We start from the raw sequence: 12983 nt of genomic DNA, 5'->3' as shown, positions 1-12983 counted from the left end.
CCCCTCTGCTAGCTAATGGCACTTACCCTGCTGATGGAGAAGACCACGCCAGGCTTGCCAGAGCAGACGCCCATGAAGCAGTGGCGGAATTGCCAGTAGAAGAGATGTTCACAGATGAAGGTGATGAGACTGAGGGCCATAGCTGCTCCCAGCATGTAGAAGACACCTGCCATGTTATCTATATCCAGCTGGCTGCTCATAACCTCATTCTTCTCGTTGTGACAAATGCCAGTGAGCCACAGTGCTTCCAGCTCCTCCATCTCCCCTGTAAAGACACAGAGATGGAAAGAAACAGGTTAACCCACCCTGCAATGGCTAAGGAGCTCAATCTGAGGTAGACTGAATACAAGAAGCTGATTTAAGGTAGTTTCTGGTGGCCATACTCTTTTTCCACATTTGTTACATCTGTGAAATATCCCAACTGCTCTTCTGATAGGGGCAGGTGCAATTAGTCACTGGGAAGGCAACAGGATTTTTCCACAGTGATGTTAGGCACAAAAATCTGTGCTGCATGACACAGCTATCACTTGCCAAATGTCTGCAGTAGGACCCTGAATAAGTTGTCCACCAGATGACTGAAGACTTCGTCTCACAAACTTCCACTTTCATATTAGGTCAATGAAGGGAAAATCAGTGACTGATAGTGGTAGACAGAAACGAGTCATTTCTAAATGAAAACATTGGCAGCTCAAAATTCAAAATGTTGATTTTTTACATCAAAATGACTGATTTTGAATGTGTTTTCATCATATCCATAACTCACTAAAATGAGGTGCTATGTTCTCCAAAATATTTTTGCATTTTTACCTGGTTTTCTTCCCTTCAGTTTTGCCCATATTTGACACTTCCAAGCCCGCTGACCAATCAAAAATATTATTAATTTGTATCAGCTAGGAACAAACGTTCTGTAGTCTAATTTCATACCCCACTTACTCCCATTATGGTATTTCATGAGGAGAGAGAGAAGCACACACGAATACACATGCTCATACTGAGACATTCAGAAACAAACTAATTTTACAGGTCGGCAATTCTTTTCATGCTGCTAGGGAAGTTATTTCAACCTCCAGTCCAGTGTCAGGGAAAAAAAAGATCCATATATTTATATGGCATCATAGTACACTCTTAAAAGCTTTATGAAGACCCCATGTCTTTTTCTGAAATAATACATATTAGACAGTTTAGACACGCTATCTGTCAGGTGATCAATAGTCTGCTGAAGTATATAAAAGCTATGTTCTTTACATACTTATTACACCATGTTATTTTCAGGTTTCAGGAAAAAAAAAAGAAATACTGATATATAAAGTAACCTGTGAATTTTATTTATTAAAAAGAACCCAGAAAGGTGTAATATGGAATGGAAAGGGAAAGCCAGGAAAATATTTACTAAAAAGAAATTCCTTACCCCATGAATAATTTTTAATAACAGCTCTTTCTCAGTAAATAATGAGATGAATGAGGTAACTATACTGTTCTGATTAAAAATTCATTCCAAAATGTTCTTGTGAGTCTCAAGATCTTCCTTCCTTGTTTGTTTGTTTGGTTAGTTGTTTTTTGAGATTTGGGGAAATCTGAGTTAACTTTTTCATCAAGAAATAATTAGTCTGTTATTTTCTAAACTCTGCATGGCTTGGTCATGTCTAGAACTATGAAGCATGGGGCAACCATGGGAAGTCCAGTACCGTTTGTGGGTTTGGTCATAGCTAGCGAAAAATTCACAAAAGAAAACTTGTTTTCACAAGACACTCTTCTCACAAGATATTGTTCAAACACACATCAGAGCTGATTCCATGAATCCCCTAATGCTTTTGATAACATTCTGCATCAACAATATAAAAACAGGTGACTTCCTGCACACTTCTGGTGCAATGTCTCCACCAAACCCTTGTTAATAATCTCCTGTTCTCAGCTCAGATCTGAAACACCAGATCTAGGGAGACAGAATTTCTACTCCATATATGCAGGGCTTGTTATTTCTTAGGAAAACTGCAACTCCTCTTCTTCCTGTCACTTACCATCTCCAAAAAGCTGTAGAATGGCAAGATCAACCTGGCGCTTCCAGCCTGAGTCCTTTTGGATGGCAATGCCATAGCCAGTGGAGGCAAACACTTTCCCACTCCCAATCGTCACCAGCTTGCAGCCTTCATCTCTGCCAGCCATGTAGTTCAGCACTGCTGCATCATAGATGAAAGCATCCAACTTCCTGCACAGGTACAAAAAACAAGAGATGTATAGCACAGAAAAGATAGTATCTATGAGTGCAAAGGTGTTCTCAGCTAATTAAGGCAAAATTAACCTCTTGTACATAGAGTACAATAGGTTGGCATCTTCACCTTCCTTACAGTTAACTCAGCTCTGAGGCTAGAATCTTTTTCCAGGTGAAGATAGATTATAAATGACAATTGTCTATTTCTCTCTGATTCTTTGATAATTGTCATTTCTGATCTGAAAGGAAATTTGGAAGACAAACATAGCACAAGATAAAGATGAATGAAGAAAAAGTCCAAGGGATCTATAGTCCTAAGAATAGCTTATATTTCTGTACTGCCTTTCATCTGAAAGGAACCTTAAATACTTTATAAAATTTATCAATATTAGATAGCAAAGTAGGGCTTGAAGTAAAGAAAAGATTTTCTCCAATTCAAAGTGCTGGAATCATTTAGCTGAGCAAAATATATTTTTTTCAAATTAAATGTAGCCAGGACACCACGTTTAACTCCTCAGTTACTGTGAAAAGCTCTACCAGTTATTTACCAATGTCAAATGGCCGTGATAACAGCTGTATGGCTTACCATGCTAAGTAGCTCTTTTGTAAAGACTGTTCAGCTGAAAACAACAAATAAGTGTCTATTTCAACACAGAGAAATACCCTTTATAGTTTGGGATGGGCAGACAGCACAACAGACTGATGAGAACCTTCCTTTCACCTCAACAAATTGATTTGGGAGTGGGGGATTAGGGGGTTGTATCTTCCATACAGCCAGAGACAGCCGATGAGTAAATCCTCCCACTAGACCTGAAATGAAGCTCTTTCTGGTAAAAGACCAAAGACCCTCCACCTCACACATTCTCACACCCACAATATCTTTTCAGTCCACCTCCTGAACATATATTTCCAGGATGGTGATTATCTCAGTTTAAGTGCATATCTGTAGGGAAGTTTGTCCAAGGGTGGATATGAAGCCAGGATGACATCTACCGCAAGTGACGAGCTTTATTTCATCTATATATTTCCAGGACAGAGCATATTTATTTCCTGGATGATGACTATACTGGCAAATGTACCTTCCCAGGATGGTATCCAAAAATGGTACAATCATTTATAATGGGCTGTGTGCCTCTGAACCTGGCAAACAGGTTTAGGAATATTCAGTCAATCTAGTAATTAAATTGGCTGAACATCTTCATTCGTGCTTTGGAATGAACTTTCTCATAACACTGTGACATGGGTGTAAGAGAGAATGGTTTTTTTCACTGGGGCTGGGTTCTGACAACCAAAATGGTCAGCTCTAAGAGGAGGCTTTTAATTAAAAGGGACAAAGGCTTACAAAGACTAATTGGGGTTTTAAGTTAGCTCCTCTACAGATTCACTGCTATTAAAATAGAGTGAGATGTTTGAAGATACTTTTTGCTAATGATTTTTCCCACATTTCCCAAATTACCCAAGGAAATACTCCCTTTTTAATATAGTTCCTTAATATTCAAACAACATTTTGGTTAGCTCTCGATACTATAATATTCCAGAGAGAAGGGCTACTTGCAAACTATTTGCTTCAAGCACACCTTCCATTACACTATATGAGCTAGTGACACACTGGAGTGGGATTAGTCTAAAGATTGTTTCAGCGTCCTGATTAAACATAATGTTTTTTATATACAGAAGGAGAAAAAATAAAGGAATTTCCAGATGACAACACAAATGCTCTGAAAACAACTTTGCCCACAGAGGTCTGTGAGCTTTTCCTGTTTATGCATAAGGGCCCATCAGCATGAAAGAGCTTGCTGAATACAAGTGTGCTAGTACACACAAGGCTAATATACACAAGGTACAGATCCTTTTTTTTTTCTTCTTCAAATGGTCTTGTAAGTATAGCAAAACCAGAAACTCTTATACAGATGTGAATAAAAAAAAAAGGAAAAAAGGCTAAGAGAATCACAAAAATATTCTCCTGTGGTGTGTGCAGTCTAGCTACACTTGTAATCATGGAATGATAATGGAGGTTCACTTTCCAAAACCCACAAAAATTTTCCCAGACAAGCATGATAAGAAGTCATATTTCTGTTGTTAGTAAGTTTGGAAGAAGAAAGTCTCACCCAGTCTTCAGTGAGAATAGTGCATCATCCACCCCTCTCTGATTGAACTTCACCATGTAGCTGTGCATTTCAGGGTAGTTGTTGCGGATGTTCCTTTCTGTGCTGCCATTGGGAACTGTCCCAAAACGGAAAGGGGGCGAGAAGTCATTGGGTTTCTGGAACTGGAGAAACAGAAAAAGAACATTTCTCACAATCTTTCAGCAAGAAGCAGTCATCTGCATGGGATAACACTCTCACCAGAGACCCTGTGTCCACTGCAACACAGAAGGTAGCTCTGATTTTATTTTACTATCAGGTGGAAAACATTATTGAGAGAAGATACTATACTTCACTGTTTTCAAAGACAAACATCTTCTGTTAGTGTCTAAGAACGAAGAAGCAAAACTGAGCAATCTGGTCTTTTGTCTGCTCTGGATAAAGTACATAGAATAGCCAGTGATCAGAGATTAGAAGGAGGTTAGATAAAAGGAAGAAGGGAAAAGGAAAAGAAAAAGGTAACAGTGGCTTTGGAACACAGTCAAAGAAAGATTTTCAATAAAATCTATGTGAATTTTATCAACATAGTGTCATTTAGTTTCTAAGAAGTATCTTTTTCAGTTTTATCGATGCGTTTGCACTTCCTGATTCTGACTGAAGTGGAAAAGCAATTAACGAGGAGAGATGTCTCTCAAAACACCTCCCACCCATTTCACCAAATGAAGTATCAGCTTTCAAACTTTTGGGCAAATGTCCCAAATGAAATCCTATCAGTGGTTGCAAGTCACCAGTAGCGTTTGATGCCCAGAACACAGCTGGCAGAATACTCAAAACCTTTTGCTGCTCCCAAGAAATACATTCATCATAACATTCCCCTACGGCTGCAAGGCTGTGAGATTTTATATGCCACTTGCTTAACTCCAGTCATAATCAATGCTCTCTGGGGTTTTATGAGCAGTAAAATTTAGACTGTCAATTATCAAGACTGCTTAAAACCCCTAGAACCAGCAGACGGGAAGGAGCACAGAACTGTAAGCCAGGAACTGAATAAGCAGTATAGGAAAAGATGCACAGGTAGATCAGATGGAGGGAAGCCCCCCTCATCTTTTGATGCATCTAACAGTGTTAGTTTTTCATTCTCAACTGTGACTGTATATTTGGGTAATCTTGAGAAGCATGCTAAGAACATGGTAACAGTCAGACCAAACCCATTTAATGGTAACAGTTCACCTGAGACATCAATACATACAGTCATGCACTGCTGTCTTCTATGGTGAAAATCTGGCTACTGTCTATAGCTATAGCTTCAAAAGCTTGCAGTCAGGCCTGGTTCTTGAGTTCTGCTCAAAGCCAGTCTAAACCTCCTCAACCCAGCTGCAGAGTCCAAAGCTGCTAAAGCAGTGTATCTCATTCACAGCATTTCAGGAAACAGACCAGTTAGGACCTGTGTCTGTAGATACCTGAAGTCATGGTTCGCATCACCAGAATGAATTTATTGCACCTATTTCTCTGTATCAGTTAACTGATCTGGCTGTGCAGGGAATCATCTCTCCAATTTGGATGAAGAGATGGGCTGGCTCATATGTGCATATGTGTGTGAGACAGAACACATGTCCTACTGCTTTAAGCCAGTAAGAAACATCAGATCTGTTTTTTGAAACATGTGTTGGCACATCAGCAAAAAAAAAGGTTTCACATAGCATAAAACAGGCAGTAAGGTGCCTCTTAGAACCTTGTCACACTCTCAAGGGATGAAGACAAATTCATAGCTATCAAAACCTGTACTGAAAGCAAACTTTGATGGGAGAAAAATCACTGCAGCATAAAAAGTTCTTTAGTACCAAGCTGATTATAGCAGCAGCTTAGGGGACCCCTCATGAGAAGGGCATTGCCATATCAGGCACAAAGAAACACAGTCTTTCTCCTGGCATGCTAAAACATGAGTTTCTAAAGTAGGCAACTTTGGAAAAAGTGGCAATTTTTTTTCCCAAGACACTGCAGAACCCAAAGTTGAGGGCAGATGAACCCCCATCCCACAGAACCCTCCAGCAGAGGCAAGACAGCAGGGCAAGCAGGCAAGCCTGACAAACATTGCTGTGCCTTCAGCTTCAGCATGCCCTTTGGAAGGGCAGCAGCTGTGAGAGCCTCTCTATGAGCCCAAAAAGTGTTAGGAGAAAAATAGGCTCCATGCAACATTCAGTGTATACCTCCTCCCTCCATCCTGTGATGCAATCTCTAGTTTTGTCTGCTTCCATTGCTTGACTATGAAATGGAGCAAAAAAGGATTATAGAGTCAGGTAGAGCTGTGATAGGGAAAATGACATCTCTGAATGATCCTTCATTACGGCTCGTCTTAGTATAAACCAGCCAGGGGCAAAAGGACCTATATTTCATTTTTAACCTTCCAGGCAACCAATAAATAAATGAAAGCATTTCTCCCGAGGAAAAAGACTTTTTCTGGCAACTGGAAAAGTGTGTTTCCAGAGAAGAAAGCCAGGCTGATGGCTTCTACAAACCCATGTACTGCACATTCACTTATCACCCCTTACTCCCTGTTCATTCCTCAGTCAGAGCAAATCTGCAAATGCAAATTCTTCTCCACACACCCACATGCACACACATTTCAACCATAGAGCGGTGGAGAACGAGACAGGAAACAGTCTGAAAGGATCCACATGGGACCTACACCATAGATCTTTAGCTTTAATGTCTAAGGGGAACACATGTACTCATCCCCAGCCTCCTTGATTTGTGTTCACAAAGCTGAAAGCAACTGATGCCCAGTTGACTCCACAGTCCATGGAGACACTAAAAAAGTAGCAAACTTCTCCATGTCTCAGGACTAATACTGGTACCTGCATGCAACTTCCTATCAGGAAATGGCAGCTGAAAATTACTGATATTTGCTGCTCGACAGTAGCTGAGCACAGCTCAGTCCAGGGATGAAGGGATCTGTAAAGAGCTCTCCAGAGACAGAAACTGCTGCATCTACCTTAGCTCACTTGTGCCCCACAAAACTCAACTCATAGTGAAGGAGCAGGAAGGCATGTAAAGGAAAATGTATGGGATAGCCAGGGATGTAGTGTGTCCTCTCCTGGCAACAAGGCAGAGGAACTTCTGTGGAGGAACTGGAGAAGACCCATAAGGAGGAAAGTCCATTGGCACTGCTGTCCAAGAATTTAGTAATGAGAGACACTCACATGGCTTCTCCCAAAGGCTGGGAGAGTGTGTCTGGATCAAGGGTGTCAGCCCCAGGAAGCAGGGTGCTTTGGCACACTGATCTAAAAGGAGTCTGAGAGACGTGAGGCAGGAGCTGAGGCACACTGCTGGGGCCATTACATGGAGACAGCCTGTGCAGAGGTAATCTCAAGGCCTCAGTAAATATTGATAAAGGAATTAACTGCAGATATTGACAGAAATGGTCAGAATTTAGATTAATGAGAGAGCTCTCGCATAATTTCATGTAATCATTACCACTGCCAGGGCCCTAAGTCACAGTTACCATGCCCCAGGCATCTGCAAACAGGAGCTATTTGAGACTCTTGCAAAAAATACAGTGATACCAGGGGAAGGGAAGATAAGCAACCACACAGGTTGCTGAGCAAACCTGGCTGCAGAGAGTCACAGGGAGTGGCAAACAAGGTCTGCTCGTGTAGAAGCCCCACCTCACACCTGCCTGCAGCAGGACCTGTCCTCCCACTCAGCCCTACTGACCTCAAGGGGACACTGCCCAGGGGAAACCCGCAAGGCTCCACGGCAGACCTGCACCCAAGGAGCCCTGGGTGGAGGTGCACCCCAGCTGCAGCCTCCTGCTCACTGTGGGATCTCAGTCATGAGATGCTCCCATCATACACGAGGTGATATGACAGCCTCTCACCTGTGAGAGAAGATCCCTTAGACAGCTGGCTTCACATTAAATTTAGGCGGGAGGTGGATGCTACAGATGGGTCCTTGCCTCATCTGACCTGGGGGCGGGAAGCAGACACTGAGCGTGCCTGAGGGGCAAGACTGAAGGCAGCTCTGGGACAGGCAGTGACAATGTTCAGAGCCTGGAGGCTGCCCACCTCCTCAACCCCTCACTCAACAAATCGAAATCAAGGAAGATTAAGTCCAAATCAGACCACAGCTTTGTGAATGTAACCCCTCGGAGTCAGAGGGCAGAGATCTCACTGCTCTGGAGAGCCATAAACACACAGGCTGGGGGCTATTAGCACGCTCCAAGTGGAGAGCCCCTTTCCTGCTCCCTCCCCGCGGCTCACCGTGAGCGCTGTCGGCAGCAGCAGTGGGAGCGGGTTTAAGTGACTTGTCTGGCAGAGACGTTTCATTAGCAATTTGGAGCCGTGCCGTGCAGAAAGCAGCATTGTTCTCAGATGTTCGAATATCAATCTGCATAATGAAACAGGTGATAGGAGCTCTTCCCGTTCAGGCAGCCAGGATTGGAGGGGATTCAGGAATGAGGGGAAAGGGTTATAGCCAATTGGTCACAATTAATCTGATGAGATTTTTTTTTAAAGATATTGTCTATCACCAAATGGTTCATACAGAAAAGCGCATCTGCACTTATTTATCTGCCTGATGTAGGCCCTGTTTACACTGTAAAGTGTTTGCCAATAGCACTGAATGCAGTTTCCCAAACTCAGCAGGTCTTACAGCAAAAAGGCTCCTTTTCATCTTTCGATCCACTTTTACACTTCTTAATAAAAATAATCCTCTGCTGCATAACATAACAAGCTGGTAAAACTGGGTAAGTGTGTGTGTGTGTATGTGTGTGTGTGTGTGTGTAGTATCTTATACCTACACAGCTTCTCTGTGGTGGCTCCTTTCACTTTGTAAGGCCCAGACCCTCAGATTAAATTTTCTACTGCATGAAGCTCCACAGCTCTGACCCTCCAAAATAAGGTCCCTAGGTTCAGCTTCACTGTCACCTGCAAATCCAAAAGAGCATGAGCCCATGTTAGATACTCTGGGTTCAGTTCATTTGACCAGGCGTGTAAGTGCCATTTGAAATGCCCCAGGGAATTTCACCCTGGGAGCAGGTCCCTTGTAGCCCCAGTGTCAGATCTGCCAGATACCTGAGGGTATTTTGGATACTCCAGTGCACCTATATCGGTTCTAGACATCTGCATTTGTACAACCAAATTTAGCCTCTGGACCATTTGGACAGCTTCTCCCACCAAAAGCATAGGTAGCCAAAAGATGTGGGTAGCAGACAGCCCAAAATGCTCACCACTCTCTTGAACTTGCCCATCAGGGCATCAGTCACAAGCTTTTGCGCAGGCACCTATAAGCAGCAATCTGCTTGTTCTTTTGGCAGGCTTACAACCAGCAGATATCTGTTGTGACACAGGCCAAATATCTCTAAAAAAGATGGCATTTATTAGTGAACTGTAACATAAGATTTAGTGACATAAGGCTAGAAAAGCATAGTCCATGCTCAAGTGCATAATTTTAGGACAACCTCTCTGCATTGCCCAAACATCCTTGATTGTCCCCTTTTGCTCTGGTTCAGCTGCATGTCACTGCAGTTAGCTTGCACCTTTTTCATTGCCTAAGAGTCCAGTCAGGATATTTGCACAGGAGTTTGACCAGAACTTGTTAAAAATTAAAGGCTAGGTCAGTGGTTTTCAGGTCTAACTCCAAGGTAGCTCTGTCTCTACATTTACATCTTGACAGACTACTTGTGACTGCGGCAGCACATCTTGCCCAGGATGTTGTGTTTCTTTATCCTTTGTTTCAGCCAAGAACGGAACCCCTTCACAGCTAATGAATGACTCTCAAAGAGACGAGCCTTGTCCTTTTCATATCCCCCAAATACGTTATTGTTGTCGCCCAAGCCACGCCATGAACAATGCCACAAATCACAGAGCTGGAATTGGCCTCGAGAAGATGTCTGCTCTGCCCCTTTTTTCTCTGGTAGGACTCTCCTAGACACCACCATTCCTGACAGCTCTTCACCCAGCCTTCTGTGGAAGATGGCCACCACTGGAGATTCCCCATTCCCTTGGCAACCTACCCCAGCTTTGCTATTGGGAAGTTCATCCAAGCGTCTGAACTAAAGCCTTCCTGCTGCAATCCAAGTACACTATTTTTCTGTGACCTTCACCACGGATAGGGAAATCAAAATAGTCTTTTCCTCTCTGAAGGTGACTTTTATGTTTTCGAACACCATTGAACTGTTTTTCCCCCATATTCTCACACAGAGGATAAAGAAGCCCAGTTCTCTCAGACTTTTTTTTGCTATGTTATCTACACCTCCACCTGTTCTTGCTGCTGTCCTTTGGTTGTATCCAGTATGGCTTTCCTTGACTTGCCTTTGGTCAGTGGACCTGCTCCCAACCTTCATTGTACCAAGAACAATCTGATCAGCATCCCAAGATGCTGAAAGAACATTACATTTTAAAAGCTCACACCAAAATGAAGCCAAGGAAATAAAGGCAAAGTAAGAGAGAATGCTCACTATTATTCTCCTATTTGCCTCTCTATATTTTATCTTTTCCACCCTGTCCTTTACTCTTGTCATCTGCAGCTTGCAAGGTCTTCAAAGCTGTAACTGTGTCCCGATCCGCATTCAGGTGGTGACCAGTTTGTTTCCAGAATGTCAGTCATCACTGCCAGCACCATCTGCAGGGCTTTTCCTGTATTCTTTTCATTATCTAGCTTGACCATGCACATAGGCACTTCCACCTAATTGTGTCCCATCACCTATGCTGGTAGAGGAAGTGCTCTACAGATTCCCAGCTGGCTGCTCTACTGGTATGTTGGTTCAGGGCACTTTTATATTGCCACGACAGCATCCCAGCTAGGCGTGTGCCAGCACAACAGCACAGGCAAAAAATCATACTTCAAACCTAAATCACAGCACTGGTACAATAATCTGTGAGGACAGCAGACTAAAGAGACTGTGCTGCTCTTTCTTCTATTACTCATGAATCTCTTGTACAGATGTTTCTCAAGCTTCACTCCTAAAGCATCTTTCTCTCCTCTGCACAGTCACCAAGCTTTGATGTTACTGACATTTTTTTAACTCCCAACATGGAACTCACAGCTGCTTCCAAGTGACTACAAATTTTCAGACCTTCCTTTTCTCCTAGCTCCAATTTCTCCTCGTCTTCCACGTTCCCTCACGATATGACTCTCCCCCCCCTCACCAGTGGCTGAGACTCCTTACAGGTCAGAATCCAGTGGCCTCATCAGCTCTTCCTGATTGTCAGGCCCCAAAGGAGAAACCAGCCCTAAGACTGCAGTGGCGAAATCTCAGTTTCTTGTCTTCACCAGTCAAACAACACCCCTTGACTTTAAATAAATAAATAAATAAATAAATAAGGAACGAGCAGCATAAAATCCAATACAACTCAGTTAGTTTCGGAAGGTCATAAAAAATCCTTGTGCTTCCTCAGACCTTGATTTTGTTGTTTATTGTATTGTTAAATACCCTGTGATGTTTCTTATTTTGCATAGCACTTTCACCCATGAATTCCTCTAGATAAGTCTGAGAAAGGAGTTATCAGTTATTGCAGCTGACCGCAGCAACGCTGGCAAAGAATTAGATTAAAGCCAGTTCTAAAGGAAGATGTAGAGTGGGTCAGACCAGCAAAAAGAAGAAAAATGTCTATGAATGTTTAGTGGTGAAACAGTAACACATGTGGGTCAGGGAAGTGAACAGAGCAACTAGGGACAATGCAGAGGTGGGGGGGGTGGGGGCAGGTGAAAGTAAAAGAAAGGATTTCAAATATAGCAGCTTTAAAAATAGTTGCCCTTGTAAAATAACTGAGATGAAAGCAGAAACCCAATTGGTGGAAGAAGCCTCCACCACATGCAGTTATTGCCAGAGCAGTGCACACTGTAGGACTGTGCAGCCTCTTTGCGAGCTGGATTGCTCCGTGCAGACCTGCTCTGTGCTGCTTCTGCACAGAGCAGAAGACTGCAAACCTCAGGCAGGGCAGCCTGATGCCTCACAGACGGCATTTAAGGGGTCCCACATCTTCCGCAGCCAGATCTACAAGCACGTGCTGGGACCACACGGCCCTTCTGCTGGCCCAGGCCCTATGGACACCCCAGGCCTAGGCCGCCATTCAGGGATCGCACCCTCACACGTGGACAGAGTCCACCCACTGCCAGAAAAACAGGCTTCTCCTGAGACTGTACCACCCAGCTGCCGAGTGTGTGAGCATTATGTGGAACCTGTGCAGCCTCTCTGCCCAAAAGATAACGCTAAGGCTTTAAAACTTCCTCAGGACACGTTTGGCAGGCTACGGGCTTCATGGCAGCCACACTGTTAGGTGTCTCTCAAGCTTGACCAGAAAACAGCACCTGTAGTAGAATCGCTGAGCTTCACCAGCCAGACATGAAAGCTCCTTGCACAGCCCCAATACTAGTGGGTGTGGTATTAGAGATACACACAGTCATATCTGTTACAATTATGTGGGCTACGTGATATTACCTACAGGACACTTAAGTTTTGCTTGCATGTATGTAAGCTGGAGATAACCTGTTTCTCCCAGCATCAAATCATGCCATGTATTTCATCCTTGGAAGTCAGTTTCTTTGGAAGTCAAACACAATGGGGCAAAAGGCACATTCTGAATAATCTCAGGCAAGCACAAAACAGAAATTAGTGAGGCAGAAAGATGCTGGTTAGCACGCTTATGTTAATACTGTTGGAAGTGTACCTGTTCATTCAGAGGGAGAAA

At 43.2% G+C, this 12983-nt stretch overlaps 1 protein-coding gene across 1 annotated transcript in view; it reads right to left on the bottom strand.

Moving 5' to 3' along the window:
• GRIN2B (glutamate ionotropic receptor NMDA type subunit 2B) overlaps positions 1–12983 on the bottom strand; it is a 199370-nt gene that overhangs the window by 7324 nt on the left and 179063 nt on the right. The window contains exons 10-12 of the mRNA XM_083844055.1: positions 4318–4478; positions 2019–2206; positions 27–265 (exon numbers count right to left, since the gene is read on the bottom strand). Of these exons, the coding sequence (XP_083700181.1) occupies positions 27–265; positions 2019–2206; positions 4318–4478 (588 nt within the window). The remainder of the gene's footprint in view (positions 1–26; positions 266–2018; positions 2207–4317; positions 4479–12983) is intronic.

The sequence above is a fragment of the Anser anser genome (genome assembly GCF_964211835.1).
Source record: "Anser anser genome assembly, chromosome: 1".
In the NCBI taxonomy this organism is placed as follows: domain Eukaryota; kingdom Metazoa; phylum Chordata; class Aves; order Anseriformes; family Anatidae; genus Anser; species Anser anser.
This window is presented reverse-complemented; position numbering and strand designations above follow the sequence as displayed.